Raw genomic sequence first — 15,271 nt, forward strand, 5'->3', positions numbered from 1 at the left:
AACTAGATTTTATGGCAACTATAATATTTTGAAAAGCATGTCATGAATACTTTATCATTGAAAGACTTGCTGGGCATTTGCTGGGGCTACATCTATCATCGGTCATCTCTTTCGGGTATAAATTAAAGTGTCATCAGCACACGTTGCCCTTTATATCTTCAGTAACCTCTTCAGCTTTTATTGTTAGTTTAGCTCACGAGTACATGAGAATATGACTCATTCTATGAAAATCCCCATTTCCCCATTTGCAAGCGAACTGATTTAATGTAATTGGTCTCCCCTCTTGGCCCACCCTTAAAGGATAGTAGTGAAAAATTCTGCACTAATATTTTGGTTAGCTGAGATGAGATTTTAACTACTACTACTTCCGGTTTTTAATATAAGAACTAATCTGACATTCAATTTAGTTTTAAATATAAGACCATCATTTTACTCTTTCTCTTATATTTATCCATTTTTTTTTTCAAAATAATCCTTGTAATACTTACACATGTTAGAGTTTTTATCAAATACTAATTCTAGCTAATACACATGATTAGTAAGAATATTTTTTAAAAAATAACACATATTATTACAAATAACTAAATTAATTTTGTTAATTTAATCAAATTGGTTAACTAGCTCTTATATTAAAGATACGAAATAATACTATAACACTGGGGAACTCAATGTCTCGTATGGGCTTTTCATTGACTTTGGCAGGTTCAACTGGCCTTCCAACAAACAATAAATCTCTACTAAACATTAGCTACAGTTCTGAATTGATGTATAAATGGGATGCAGATAGCTCGTGGAACAAACACCATTGGAAATCAATGCTTGAAACAAGTGAGATGAGTAGGTTGCTGAGATGACACAGAGGTAGATTTTTCAGAAGACTCTGTGTTTCTTATTAATCAGAATCACTACTGTTTTTATCCGTATTGGTCCCATGATGTGACATTCCCTACTTACAATACAGAGAACTTCCGAATTAAAATACATTGCAATTGTTTTCCTGTTTATGCAATTCAAAAAATTCTATCATTTTCTTCAACAAAAAAAGCACTTAGTTATATTGGCAGAATAACTCATACGCTAGCAATTATGATCAAGAGTGTCACCTCTACAGCTCAAGTTATCGAGGATATATATCAGTTATTGAGGCCTCATTCACTGATAATGATTCTGCAGATTTACTATTTTTCTTGCTGGAGCTTGTTGACACAGCTCTGTAATCCCTTGAGTTTCTGCCAGATAAACTTGTGTCATTCATAAAAAATGCAGGTTTCATGGGTTCTTGAAGTGAGAAGGAGTGGCTGCTGAGCATAAGCACAAGGGAAGCCAAGGTTGGTCTGTCTGCAGCTTTTTCTTGAACACATAGTAAACCAATGTGAAGGCATCTCATTATTTCATTTCTTGAACCATCTCTTAACGTGGGATCTATAATGTTAGAGGCTTTGCCTTTCCTCCAGCTTTTCCATGCCTGCAACAAATTGCTCAATTTTGGTAAGTATTAGTCCGAAACTTTTAATTTATGTTTCATGCAGACCAATAATGACTAATTTCCTAAACTCTTTCAAAGCCAAGGAGGATAAATAGTGAAAAGGATGAAAACGTACCAAACTTGGTAGATGCTCTACATTCTCCAAATTATGAAAGCCACCATTCTTCTGGCCACTCACAATCTCTAGAATCAATACACCAAAACTGAAGACATCAGACTTTGTTGAGAATCTTCCATGTCTTGCATACTCTGGCGCCATATACCCACTGCATGTCAAAGTAATCAAATACAGTATGTAACATTTCTCTTGACTGTCATATTCAAGTTTTCTTCTGTTTGGTCTAGGACAGTTAGAAACTAATTAGACATGCCATGTTTTGATACTTACTAGGTTCCCGCAACTCTGTCTGTGTTGGCTTGAGTTTGATCTGTAACAAATAATCTTGCCATGCCAAAATCTGAAATCTTAGGATTCATATCCGCATCTAAGAGAATATTACTTGCTTTAAGATCACGATGAACAATTCGTTGTTGAGATTCTTCATGAAGGTAAAGAAGGCCACTTGCAATTCCTCCAATAATTTTGTAACGTGTTTTCCATCTTAGTTGTGCACGTCTAATAGGATCTATATCTCAATCCAAGACATAATCATATAAAGTAGAGTCAGAGTATTTACTCATTTATTTTTTTCATTTTTCATGTAGAAATAGAATGTCTAACTTACCAAATAAAAAGTGATCGAGACTTTTATTAGGAAGAAGCTCATATACTAGAAGTCGTTCCTTTTGTTTCAAACAAAAACCAAGGAGTCTAACTAAATTTCGGTGTTGAAGCCTGACCATTAATTGTACTTCATTCTTAAATTCAATATCCCCTTGTCCAGAATTACTAGACAACCTTTTTACTGCTATCTCTTTCCCTTCGAAGAGCATGCCCTGAAAGTTGGACAACAAGTATCAAGATTTGACCACGGGTGCTGTGTTCATAATTTTGTGAGTGTTGTATCTGTCTACCTTGTAAACTGGTCCAAATCCTCCTTGTCCAAGCTTGTTTTCATCAGAGAAGTTATTTGTAGCAACTTTGATGGTGTCAAATTCAAATTGTATTGACTCCTCAGTAAGTTCGGTTGAATCATCTGCTTCAGTCTCACCAAGGCAAAATGAGTTTAAGCCATTTCGTTTGATGGTATTTAATTAAGCTGTAAGTAAGTTCTGCAGAACAGACTCCTTAGAAAAGTGACAAGAAATTTAATAAATTTTCACTTTGCTCAACTTTGTCATGCTGTTAGCAATAATTCAGTCGTGTACTTACTTGGAGATTTCCTTCCTTGCTTTCTCACTCTTACACAGATCCAAGCAAAGATAAGCAGCATAACCATTGCAGAAGTTGACACAACAAGGGCAATGATAGTTTGTGATTTCTTTCCTGGAAAAAGAAAATCCCTGTTCATTAAGAGAGATAATAGAAAAGAATGTTGATTTTGAAGCCTTATCCTCTAGTCATCTGCTAAAAACGACCTATTCCTCCCAGATGGAATGGGAAATCCCAACAAAGGGGAAGTTTTGGATGTTTAACTGCTACTGAAAGTACCTTTCGAGGATCTTGTGGCGGCAGATGGAGGAGGTGATGAAAAGGTTGTGTTGGTGGATGGGGGAGGAGACAGTAGGGTCGGCGGAGCTGAAAAAGTTACATCAGCTGTAATTGCATAGAAGCGGCCACTTTCATATCTTAAGTTACAATTGGGTACAATAACTCTACCACCTAGCCTATCTTTACCGCGCTCTGGAATTTTTGAGATGGCCCAAAGCAAGCAGCTTTTGCATTCTGACTCGCTCAAATTAGGCGTGCACTGAACAACAGCATATATGGTTTGAAGGTTAGGTCCTTCTTCATGTCCTGCAGCAAATTTTAGACTGGAGTCACCAGAAGCAGCTATGCTACTTAAAGTCCGCAGCAAACTCATAAGAACCTGATTGTACTGATTCCAATTTCTTGCCAAGTGTTCGTCCCACATATAGAAGACTACCGCGTTGTCTAATATTGAAGTGTTTGAGTAAGATAACATGCACTCGTCTAAAGAAGAGATTTTAACAGTAAGGGAAATGTATAAAATGTGGCGCACTGTGCTCTGTATTTACTGTTCAATAAATAGTAGTGTGGCTAACCCTAGAATACATGTAAATGAGCCACGTATGTACTATACACTCTGTACAATAGAAGAATCCAGAGAAATAAATGATACACTACAATCTACTGATTGGGCTTTTACTTATTGGGCTGGTGGATCAATTTATTGGGCCTATGTACTAATGTTGAAGTAGTCTTGACATCCCCCCTCAAACTGGGGCCAGGTGAAACGGTGAGGCCCAGTTTGTTTCTAAAGGCCCAGAACTTGGAGTGAGATAGCGCTTTGGTGAACATATCGGCGATCTGATCTGAGGATGGAATGTACCGAACAGAGAGCTTGTTGTCGAGAACTCGATCCCGCAAAAAATGAACATCGAGTTCGATATGTTTTGAGCGAGCGTGATAGACTGGATTTGAGGCCAGGGCCGATGCACTCAGATTGTCACACCAGGCTATCGGTGGAGTCTTTAATCTTACTCCAAATTCCCCGATTAATGACTGGAGCCAAGCGAGTTCAGCTGCCAGATTCGCCAGAGACCTGTATTCAGACTCAGCACTTGAACGAGCTACAACATGCTGTTTCTTCGCAGACCAGGAGATAAGAGAATCACCGAAGAAGACGCAGTAACCCCCAATTGATCGTCGGTCATCTGGACACACCGCCCAATCAGCATCAGAAAATCCTTGAAGACACATATGTGTGCTCGGTTGTATGTGGAGAGCCAAATTGGTAGTGCCTTTGAGGTAACGAAGGATCCTTTTTAGTGCCTGCCAGTGAATTTCAGTAGGAGCTGAAAGAAATTGACTTAATTTGTTTACTGCAAACACAATGTCTGGTCTGGTATTATTTAGGTACTGTAGAGCGCCAATAGCTTGTCTGTAGATTGTAGGATTTTCCAGCGGTTTACCCTCATTTCTGGAATAGTGTCTGTTTACTACCATTGGAGACGGTACAGGGGCACAATTTCTCATACCGAACCTGTCTAATATGTTCAGGATGTACCTTTCTTGTTTAAGATATAAGCCCGTAACATCTCTATGGGCTTCAATTCCTAGAAAATGATGTAGATTCCCCAAATCCTTGAGAGCAAATTGAGTATTAAGTTGTTTTATGAACAATTCCATTAATCTCACAGAATTTCCAGTCACAACTATGTCATCAACATATATGAGCACAAATAGGACAAACCTCTTGTTTTTGATGAAGAACAAGGAAGTGTCAGATTTTGAATTCACGAATCCCCAGTGAAGTAAGGTAGACTTCAGTTTTTCAAACCATGCTCGTGGGGCCTGCTTCAGTCCATAGAGAGCTTTGTTTAACAAACAGACATGTTTAGGAAAACGGACAGATTCAAACCCTTCTGGTTGCTTCATTAAAACTTGCTCACACAGGTCGCCATTTAAGAAGGCATTGTTTATGTCTAGCTGCCTTATAGACCAACCAAAAGTTACAGCTAGGGCTAAAATAAACCGTAGTGTTGAGGTTTTCAGGACTGGACTGAATGTTTCATAGAAGTCTATTCCAGGGCTCTGTTGAAACCCCTTGGCTACTAATCTTGCCTTAGGCTTAGAGAATGAGCCATCTGCACTAGTCTTGACTTTAAACACCCATTTACAATCCACAAGCTTCCTGTTCCCATGATAGGGAACCAATTCCCATGTATTGTTTTTAATAAGTGCATCATATTCTGCCTGCATAGCTTGACGCCACTCCTGAGATTTCAGTGCTTCTTTCACGCCAGTAGGTTCAACTAGATCAGCAATTGTTGTAACTGTACCGACATAGGGAAGTTTGGGTTTGTGAACACCCACTTTGCTCCTAGTAATCATATGATGTTGTGCTGGTGTAGTCACTGTTTCCTGCATTTGCTGTTGCTCATGATTTCTAGATCTTCCTCCAGATTGTACCGAACTGCAAGATGTTGACTGTTGTTCATCTGTAGAATCTGATGGGCTTTCTGTGACTGATTCTGATTGTTCATTTTCAGCAGGGATGCTACTTGGAGAGTTCAATAGTGGTAGTGCAGGGAGCTCAGTAATCTGAACAGTGGACCTTGAACCAGGAGTCACCTGTGCTGTACATTCTGGAGGTAGAGAGGAGGAAGAAGATTTGAAGAATTCTCGTGGGTGAATCACTTCCTCAGGTAACTTCCACTTGTTCATGAAGCCTGTTGAAAAAGGAAAGTCAGTTTCATTAAAAACAACATGGCGTGAAATATATACTCTCCCATTTGAATTTAGGCATTTGTAGCCTTTGTGAGAATTGCTGTAGCCAATAAATACACATTTGGTGGTTCTGAATTGTAACTTGTGGTCATTGTACGGTCTTAGGCAAGGATAACATGCTGTACCGAAAATCTTTAGAGACTCATAGTTAGGCAGTTTACAGAATAATCTGAGATAAGGGGAACCTCCTCCAAGGACAGGAGTTGGGAGTCTATTGATGAGCTCAGTAGCAGTGTGAAATGCCTCCCACCAATAGAACAAGGGCATTTTGGCTTGTGCAAGTAGGGTCAAACCAGTCTCAACAATGTGTCTATGTTTCCTCTCGGCTCTTCCATTCTGAGGGGAAGTGTGAGGACAGGAGTGTCTAAACTGTATCCCAGCATCTTGTAAGGTTTTAGTGAAGGATCTATATTCTCCTCCCCAATCACTTTGAACTATTTTGATGCTGTTATCAAACTGTTTCTCAGCGTATTTTTTAAACTGAATAAAGGCTTGCAATGCTTCATCCTTAGATTTTAATGGAAAAATCCAAGAGTATCTACTATAATCATCGAGAAACAGAATATAATACTTATATCCATTCATAGAGACAATCGGTGCTGGTCCCCACAAGTCTGTATGAATCAATTCTAGGGGCTTAGAAGCTCGAGAATTTGAAACTTTAAAGGGTAGAGAGTGTGATTTGCCATATTTGCAGGATTCACAAAAGAAATTTTCATTCTCATTGCTAGGTATTACTTTCAAGTTACATTCACTAATGAGCTGATTCAAAACCTTTTCACTAGGGTAGCCAAGCCTACAATGCCAGAATTCTTTACTGAAAATACGGTTCCTAAGTACTGAATTGTCATCTTCCTTTTCTGAGACAAAAACTAACGCTGCACTACCATCTTCCTGCTGATTTAAGACCTTGAACATACCACCATTACTCGGTTTGCCTTGAAGCATGGTTTGCCCTGTTTCCTGATCCTTCACACAAACACCATTTGAGTTAAATATTACATCAGCATCATTATCATATGCCATTTTGTAGACACTTATGAGATTTTTCTTGATTTTTGGAGTATAGAGAACATTTTTCAATTTAACCTTCTTGTGAGAGTTGTTTCGAATAGTAGATGAACCTACTCTTTCAACTCCTATTTTATGACCATCACCAACTATTATATTCATCTTACCAGATGGAACAGCAGAGTCATCAAGTTTGTCAAGATTCTTTGTCACATGACTGGTTGCTCCACTGTCAAGGTACCAGGCATCATCGTTCACGGTTTCTGGGGAGGCCCAATAGGCGCTGTCATACTCAGAATATGATCCCGAGCTTCTGCCTCCAGTAAACTTCTTTGGTCCAGACTTGGAGAAGGTCTTATCATACCTATAGAAGCAGTTTTCCACAACATGGCCAATTTTGTCACACAACTGACACTTGGGTATGTCTTCATCACTGTTGGTACGGCCACGAAAACGAGTATTTCTGCCACGTCCTCTCCTGCCTCTGTTTCCACGGCCTCCACGCCAGGTACCCCTTTGATTATTCCTTTCTTCTGTTCTGGTGTAGTTAACCAGATTAGTGTTGATTGAAAGTTGAGAAAGCTGATTTAACTGGTCCATCCGACTCTCATAGGTGTAAAGAGAGGTTTGTACGTCCAGCCAGCTGAGATCTTCGGCTTCATGAGAAAGTTGAACCACGATTGGGTTGTATTCTGCATCAAGACCGGCCAGTGCCTGAATGATGAGGTCAGGAAGAGGAATGGGACTCCCGGCGAGAGAAAGCTGATCAGCTAGTGCCTTAATCTTAGACAGGTAGTCATTCATCCGCATGGTTCCTTTCCTGGTGCGTTGAAGTTCAGATCTAAGCATCAAAAGCCTTGACTTGGTTCTTGCTCCAGCTGATTGCTTCGCAGCGAGCCATAATCCAGCAGAAGATGATACATTTGTCATCTCAGAAGAAATCTCCAAGGTCATTGTATTTAGGAGCCAGCCAAAGAGCAACTGATCCACAGCTACCCATTCTTCAAACTCGGGATTCAGCTTGGTTGTACTTCCTTCGGTGATAAATTGAGCAGGGCACTTCTTTGTCCCATTTATGTAGCCTTCGAGCTTGTGACCACGGATGATAGGCAACACATGGAGAGCCCATACTGGATAGTTGGTTCTGTCCAGCTTGACAGAACAACTTTGGGAGAGAGCTGTGCTTTTCTCCGATAGTTTTGACAGCAGTGACGCGGACACCGAGGAGGACCCTTCACTGGTATTTCCAGATGGCTGAGAGAGAGGTGATTCATTGTTGGTTGACATGGCTGCTTGCCTCAGCGCTCTGATACCAAGAAGAGATTTTAACAGTAAGGGGAATGTATAAAATGTGGCGCACTGTGCTCTGTATTTACTGTTCAATAAATAGTAGTGTGGCTAACCCTAGAATACATGTAAATGAGCCACGTATGTACTATACACTCTGTACAATAGAAGAATCCAGAGAAATAAATGATACACTACAATCTACTGATTGGGCTTTTACTTATTGGGCTGGTGGATCAATTTATTGGGCCTATGTACTAATGTTGAAGTAGTCTTGACATCTAACATCCCAAAAGCTTGCTTCTGATCTGGACAAAGCTGTGGCAGCAGGAATGATGAAATTTTGAGGCAGCTACGGCAAAAGTCTGGCGTAACATCTCCCCTGCATAACCCAACTGCATAGACCGTGTTTGGGTAATTACCATAAGATAGATTGTAAAAGCCATAATCTATTTGTTTGTTGGAAGTGAGATTTGATAAAAGGGTATTGCGGTTGGTCTGGTAGGTGCTATTTGCTGTTTTGCTGCTGTTATTGCAATAATACTTTTGTAATTCTGGCTGGCTGGTGGCTTCATATAATTGACTTGTAAGAACACAGAGAAATTGAAGCAATGCTAAATAAGCTCTAACCATTGAAATTTGTCAGAGTATTGTAGCATTCTGGGAAGGTTTAAAGTTTAAACTCTGCAGATCTGTTCCATAGATTTCTTAGCTTGTTTCACTCTGTGACATTTTCTGATGGCAAAACACGGTTTTCTTTTCCATGACTGTCTTACTGCATAAAATGTCCCGGTCAAGCAAGAAGCGGCGTGTGCGTGTCTAATCATCTCAATCTTTACACTGTAACACGCTATTTAACAAAAACATTTTTTTTTCATGGATGAAATTAAGGGTGCGTTTGGATTGTAGAAGGGGCAGGGGAGGGATATTTAACAATGCTTTGTTTGGTTTCTGGGAGGTGGTGAATTTACCATCAAACCCTTAAATATTTTATTTTACACTTCCATGCTATATAAATTAATCTACAGCTTAGTTCAAAGTGTGTAATTTATAAAAATTCACTCTTATTTTAACATGTTATAATAAAATTTTTAATCTCTAATTGATATAATAATATATTTAAAAAATCAAATTAACAAATTTCGTTCATCTTTACCAAGTGCTTTATTAATAATCAAATTAAAAAATCAAGTGATTTATCATCTTCAACACTTTTTACCATGAAAGCATATGAAGTGAAGCATTTGAGTATTTATTTTATTTTTTCCTCCAATGACATTTACAGAGTATCATAAAGTCCATGCCGTAAATTAGTCAATACATTTGGCTTCTCCCTAAAAACTCTCAATTTGATAGTAACCAAAATAAAGATAGAGGAGGAGAGGAAAGGAGAAATTCCGGCTCCCATTTGTTCCAAAGTTTCTAACCAAACAAGGAGAGGAAATAATTTCCTGAGAAAAATGATACTGAAGTCTCATTGAACACAAAATACTATAAAAAGATCTCAAAAAACTTAGTAATGAACCTAAAGTTTCAAATAGACTTAAGTGCAATTTAATAAAGTGTCAAAGTTACTAAAAGTTGCCCTATTTTTTAATTTGAAAATTGACACTCTATATACAGAAAGCAAGAGAAAAAAAAATAAAATCTAAACTTCATTATATTTCTTCCCCATTCCGATATGAAAATCTCATCCACTCTACTCATGTGTCAATCATTAGCAAAAATCGCTCGTATTTTTTGTTTGGTGTGTGTTTGGTCATTTAAATTAGAGTTTTATTATGGATAGGCAAGGTGATGATGGGTGTTTTGTTTCTAGGTATATTGTAGGTGGGTTGAAGGTGAGCTTGCTCTGTGTGGGCATAATTCAATGAGAATTAATGAGAAAGATGAAAGTTAGTGTGGCTAGAAACCTTTATTACAAACTAGAAAAATATGCTTTCAGTATGGGTTGCGATAGTTGTCAATATAGCTTTTTAACTTGTCAATGATAACTATGCTATACAGGTTTACATTAACTGGTTTTGTTTAAAATTTTAACACAAATTCTATGCCCTTAACTCATTGGTAGGGGTTTACAAAAGGAGGAATAAGAGGTAATGAAGAAAGATAAGCAGCCACGTGAGGCAAAAGAAGAAAAATGGAGAAAAATAGCCACTTTGAACATAGACAAATGATGGCAAAAGAATTTCTTTTTTTTTTTTTGGGTAAACAGAAGTGACATGAATTTTTTTTGTAATGTTACAATACACACCAACAGTTAGCCTGATATTGGATATCTACAATTTTGTGTTTTTTCAATGGGTTATGAAATTAGTGTAATTATATGTATATAAATTTATAAATAAAAATTATCTGTATATTACATTCTAATGCATAATTAATTGTCATTATCTGTACCCTTCATTGTCAATATACCCTTCATCACTTCTTACTCGTTGCACTATTAGTTGTTAATTAATACTGATATAAATTTGAAAAAAAATGTGATTTTACATTACATAATATTGTACAATGTCATACAGTGTTACTAATTCCTCAAAACTAATTTATGTTTTTATAATGTGATATAGAATCGTTATTAAAAGTCAATTATCACTAATATAAAATTATGAAATCATTTATCATTAATGACACATTCACTTGTTGCTGGTGACATTATATTTGTCAATGACATCATTGTGAATCCTCTTAAGTTTTGAAGAAAATGTCATTTAATTAACATAAATTTTAGTAATATATTCTGATTATTATGTGATATAAGATGATATAATAATTCTATTTTAAATGAAATATAATAGAATTGCAAATGTGAGTCAATGTTCCTTGTGTTAATTGTCAATATCCGTATCTTAACTTGTTAATAATGATACTATAACTTGACAATTTTTCTGCTAATATATGTGATTTTAAGAATTGGTTTGCTTTTTGTTTTTTTAAAAAATAAACAATATAACCCCAAGAGGACATGAACATCACAAGAATTATTTTGAAAAAAATTCAATATGTTAGGATCAAGTAGTTCTTATCATAAACCACAGCAAGCAAAGTAACTTAGGCCAGCAAAAAAAAAAAAAACTCATGTTATCAATATAGATATTATATAACTTGACCTCACATTTTTTTAAAAATTTATATCAGTAAATAAATTAACAACTGATAGAGCAATCATCAACAAGTCACACTGAAACTATAAACAAGTGAATATGTTGTTCATGACAAGTAATTTCATAATTTCATATAAGTGATTATTAACTTTTAATAACAATTTTATATTACATTATAACCGGAATGTATTAATTGAAAAGAACTGATGATATTATACGATGTCGTATGATATTATATAACTTAAAATCACATTTTTTCAAATTTATATTAGGACATAAATTGAAAACTAATACTGTAATGAGTGACAAGTGATAAAGGATGTATTGATAATGAAGGGTACAAACAATGACAACTAATTATGCATCAGAATGTAATATATAGTCAACTTTTATTTACAACATCATACATATATTTTATTTACAACTTCATACATATATAATTACACTAATTTCACAATTCACTAAAAAAATACAATTTCATGTATCTAATATCAAACTATTGTGTGACATTTACCAAAAAAAAATTATGTCACTTCTATTTACAAAAAAAAAAATTCTTTTGCCATCATTTGTGTAGATTCAAAGTGGCTGTTGTTTTTTTTGTTGCTATTTTTCTTCTTTTGCCTCATGTGGCTACTCACTCTACTTCATTGCCTCCTCTTCCTCCGTTTATAATGTCCACCAATGAGTCAAGAGCATAGAAAGTCATGGCTCTTGTGTCAAAAATTTAACAAAACCAGTTAATATAAATTTGCACAACACATTTATCACTGAGAAGAGTTATATTAATAACTATCGCAACTTATATTGACAGCATATTTTTCTATTTTGCAGTAACAGTTTCTAGCCACACTAACTTTTATCTTTCACATCAATTTTCATTAAACCATGCCTAGACAAAGCAAGTCTACCTTCAACCCACCCACAATATGCTTAGAAACAAAACACCGATCATCACCTTATCTACTCATAATAAAATCTCAACTTAAATGACCAAACACACATCAACTAAAAATATAAGCAATTTTTGTCAATAGTTGACATGAATGGAGTGGATGAGATTTTCATATATGAATTGGAAAAGAAACATAATTAAGTTTGGACTTTTCTCGTCTTCCTACATATAGTGTCAATTTTCAGATTGAAAAATAAGGCAATTTTCAATAGCGTTGAGTGCACCTAACTCGGGATAGAGATGTCTTTTCACACCTCACTAAATTGATTTCAGATTCATTATCAAGTTTTTGAGGATTTTTTACAATATTTTATATTCAATGAGACCCTAGTGTCGTTCTTTCTAATTTTCCTCTCGCACCCTCTTCTCAAACCCATCACAGCTACCGGAGACTAACGAGTATTGAGACATCTGGTGGTCAATCTTCTACTTCAGGGAAGGTTAAATGCGACAGAAGCTGTTGAAGACCGACTCCATTGTTGAAGACCCTGAATTACGGTACGCCCGACGTATACGTACCAATTTGTCCTTTTCCTTTAGTTTGACACAAATAATAGTCAGATTAATACTTTAATTTCTCAAATTTATCTTTATTTTAATTTTAATTTTTTAAATTTTAAACCATTTAGACTTTTTAGAAGTAAGATAGTTCATATTTTTATTATGTTATAAGGATCAATATTTTAAATAAAGAGAAATTTGAGAGAATAAAATTAAAATGAGAACAAATTTAAAAAAATAAAAAATTATATTAACCCATTATAAAATATAATGATTCTTTTTTCTTTTTTATTTTTTTATTAAATATCATATCGCTTTTCGTCGACCGTTTCATACTGCACAAGGACATGTGTCCTAGTCAAGCAATAATACGCCTGCCTAGTTTACAAGAGGAAGAGAAAATGTCTTGCAGGCCTTTTTGGCATTACGTACGGTAATGTCATCTTGCCAGAAGCCGCATTGCTTTTCATGGAAAATTTCATTACAGGACAATTTTTGTGATTTTATTTCAATTCAATTCAGCTCGAAAAGATTATGAAGTTTCATTGCAGTATTAGGACGAAAGTGAAATGATGTTTTGATGCTAAATGATCAAAATATCATTTATTCATACAGACTTTTGCAAATTTTATTATTGCTAATTGTTACCACTGCAAAAAATTTACTTATCACTTGTAATTTATTTTTGTAAATTTACATATATATTGAATAAAAATACGGAATTGATGAAAAAAGAAATATTGAATATCAAACCAATTCATCTGTTTAGAAAAAATCATAAACAGTTTAATATGTATCAGACCTGAGGCTTTTTGTTGATTCATAAGAGAACACGCCAAATTAATTAAAGATATCGAGAAAAAGTCACTTTGAATAAAATTTTCTGATAAATCTATTAAGAAATCCATTATACTTGCAAATTTTGTTATTCTTAATTATTAAAATGTATGTGCATTTGAAAACTTACATATGAATACATGTAAATTTGTGACAGAACATATGATACAGTAAATTGGGATTTGTAAATTTTATATGTATATTTGTTAAAAATTTAGTAAAAAATTATGTACCAACAAAATTAATTAAGCTAAAAGATAGAGAAGATAATTCAAAAAATTCCTTTGTTGAATTAATTAATTAATACGGCCACTACAAAAAAAATAGACTTTAGGCGACGACTTTCGGCGGCGACAAAAAAAGTCGCCGCTGAAAATCCACTTTCGGCGGCGACACCCAAAAAGTCGCCGCTGAAACCAAGACTTTCAGCGGCGACAAAAGTGTCGCCGCCGAAAGTGGACTTTCAGCGGCGACTTTTCTAGTCGCCGCTGAAAGTTCGCCATTGAAACCAAGACTTTCAGCGGCGACCAAAGTGTCGCCGCTGAAAGTGGACCTTCAGCGGCGACTTTTTTTGTCGCCGCCAAAAGTGGACTTTCAGCGGCGACTTTTTTTGTCGCCGCCAAAAGTGGACCTTCAGCGGCGACTTTTTTTGTCGCCGCTGAAAGTATAATATAATAATATATATTTTATTTTACAATATTAATAAACAAATTGCCGAAAATGGACCTTCAGCGGCGACTTTTTTTGTCGCCGCCGAAAGTGGACCTTCAGCGGCGACTTTTTTTGTCGCCGCTGAAAGTATAATATAATAATATATATTTTATTTTACAATATTAATAAACAAATTGCCGAAAATGGACCTTCAGCGGCGACTTTTTTTGTCGCCGCCGAAAGTGGACCTTCAGCGGCGACTTTTTTTGTCGCCGCCGAAAGTGGACCTTCAGCGGTGACTTTTTTTGTCGCCGCTGAAAGTATAATATAATAATATATATTTTATTTTACAATATTAATAAACAAATTCAATCTGGCTCAGCGGCAAGAAGGTTGGACACGAAGGGAGGCGGTCACGAGTTCGAACCTGGAAGAAGACACATTTAAGGTGAAAATATTTAGACGATGACGTGGCGAGGAGGAGTGACGTAGCAATGACGTGGAGGTGGCTAGTGATGATGTGGCGGTCGGCGGTGATGACGTGGCCGCCGATGGCGATGACGTGGAGGTCGACGGTGCTGACGTGGCGGCCGGAGACGATGACGTGGCACCGGCGGTGATGACGTGGCATTGGTAAAGCCAATTCTTCTTAGGCATTACTTTCAGCGGTGACAAAAAAGTCGCCGCAGAAAATACTTTCGGCGGCGACAAGAGTGTCGCCGCCGAAAGTGTTTTCTGCGGCGACACTCTTGTCGCCGCCGAAAGTGTTTTCGGCGGCGATATTTGTCGCTGCTGAAACTTCTAAAAGTCGCCGCTGAAAGTATCTTTTAACGGCGACCTTTTTAGTCGCCACTGAAAGTTTTCAGCCACGGCTGCTACGGCAATGACTTTTCAGCGGAGACTTGTCGCCGCAAAAAACTTTCGGCGGCGACTTTTGTCACCGCTGAAAGTCAATTTTTTTGTAGTGGGCTTTAGTTTTTTTTCCTACCACTTTGATATTTAACGTCTCGTCAATGGGGTTTGGTCCTCAAGATCATGAATATAATGTAAATTTATATCAAGGTTTCTCTAACAAACTACCG

The 15,271-nt window shown here is 36.5% G+C and overlaps 1 protein-coding gene across 4 annotated transcripts; it reads right to left on the minus strand.

Annotated features, from left to right (window-relative positions):
- Nucleotides 1-866: 866 nt before the first annotated feature.
- LOC114729857 (cysteine-rich receptor-like protein kinase 10) lies at nucleotides 867-8,496 on the minus strand. 4 transcript variants are annotated; one of them, XM_028916893.1, is made up of 10 exons: nucleotides 8,425-8,496; nucleotides 4,589-4,593; nucleotides 3,264-3,560; nucleotides 3,078-3,164; nucleotides 2,799-2,912; nucleotides 2,501-2,622; nucleotides 2,212-2,422; nucleotides 1,875-2,112; nucleotides 1,602-1,752; nucleotides 867-1,465 (listed from the first exon to the last, which is right to left on the minus strand). In XM_028916893.1, coding segments are annotated over exons 1-10 (1,575 nt in total). In that variant the 5' UTR covers nucleotides 8,427-8,496; the 3' UTR covers nucleotides 867-1,117. The 4 variants fall into 4 exon arrangements, with proteins under 4 accessions (XP_028772726.1, XP_028772725.1, XP_028772727.1 ...); XM_028916892.1 differs by having other exon boundaries at nucleotides 3,249-3,560; XM_028916894.1 differs by lacking the exon at nucleotides 2,799-2,912 and having other exon boundaries at nucleotides 3,078-3,560.
- Nucleotides 8,497-15,271: the final 6,775 nt, after the last annotated feature.

The sequence above is a fragment of the Neltuma alba genome, unplaced genomic scaffold (assembly GCF_004799145.2).
Source record: "Neltuma alba isolate B1F8T4 unplaced genomic scaffold, ASM479914v2 tig00012686_pilon, whole genome shotgun sequence".
NCBI lineage: Eukaryota > Viridiplantae > Streptophyta > Magnoliopsida > Fabales > Fabaceae > Neltuma > Neltuma alba.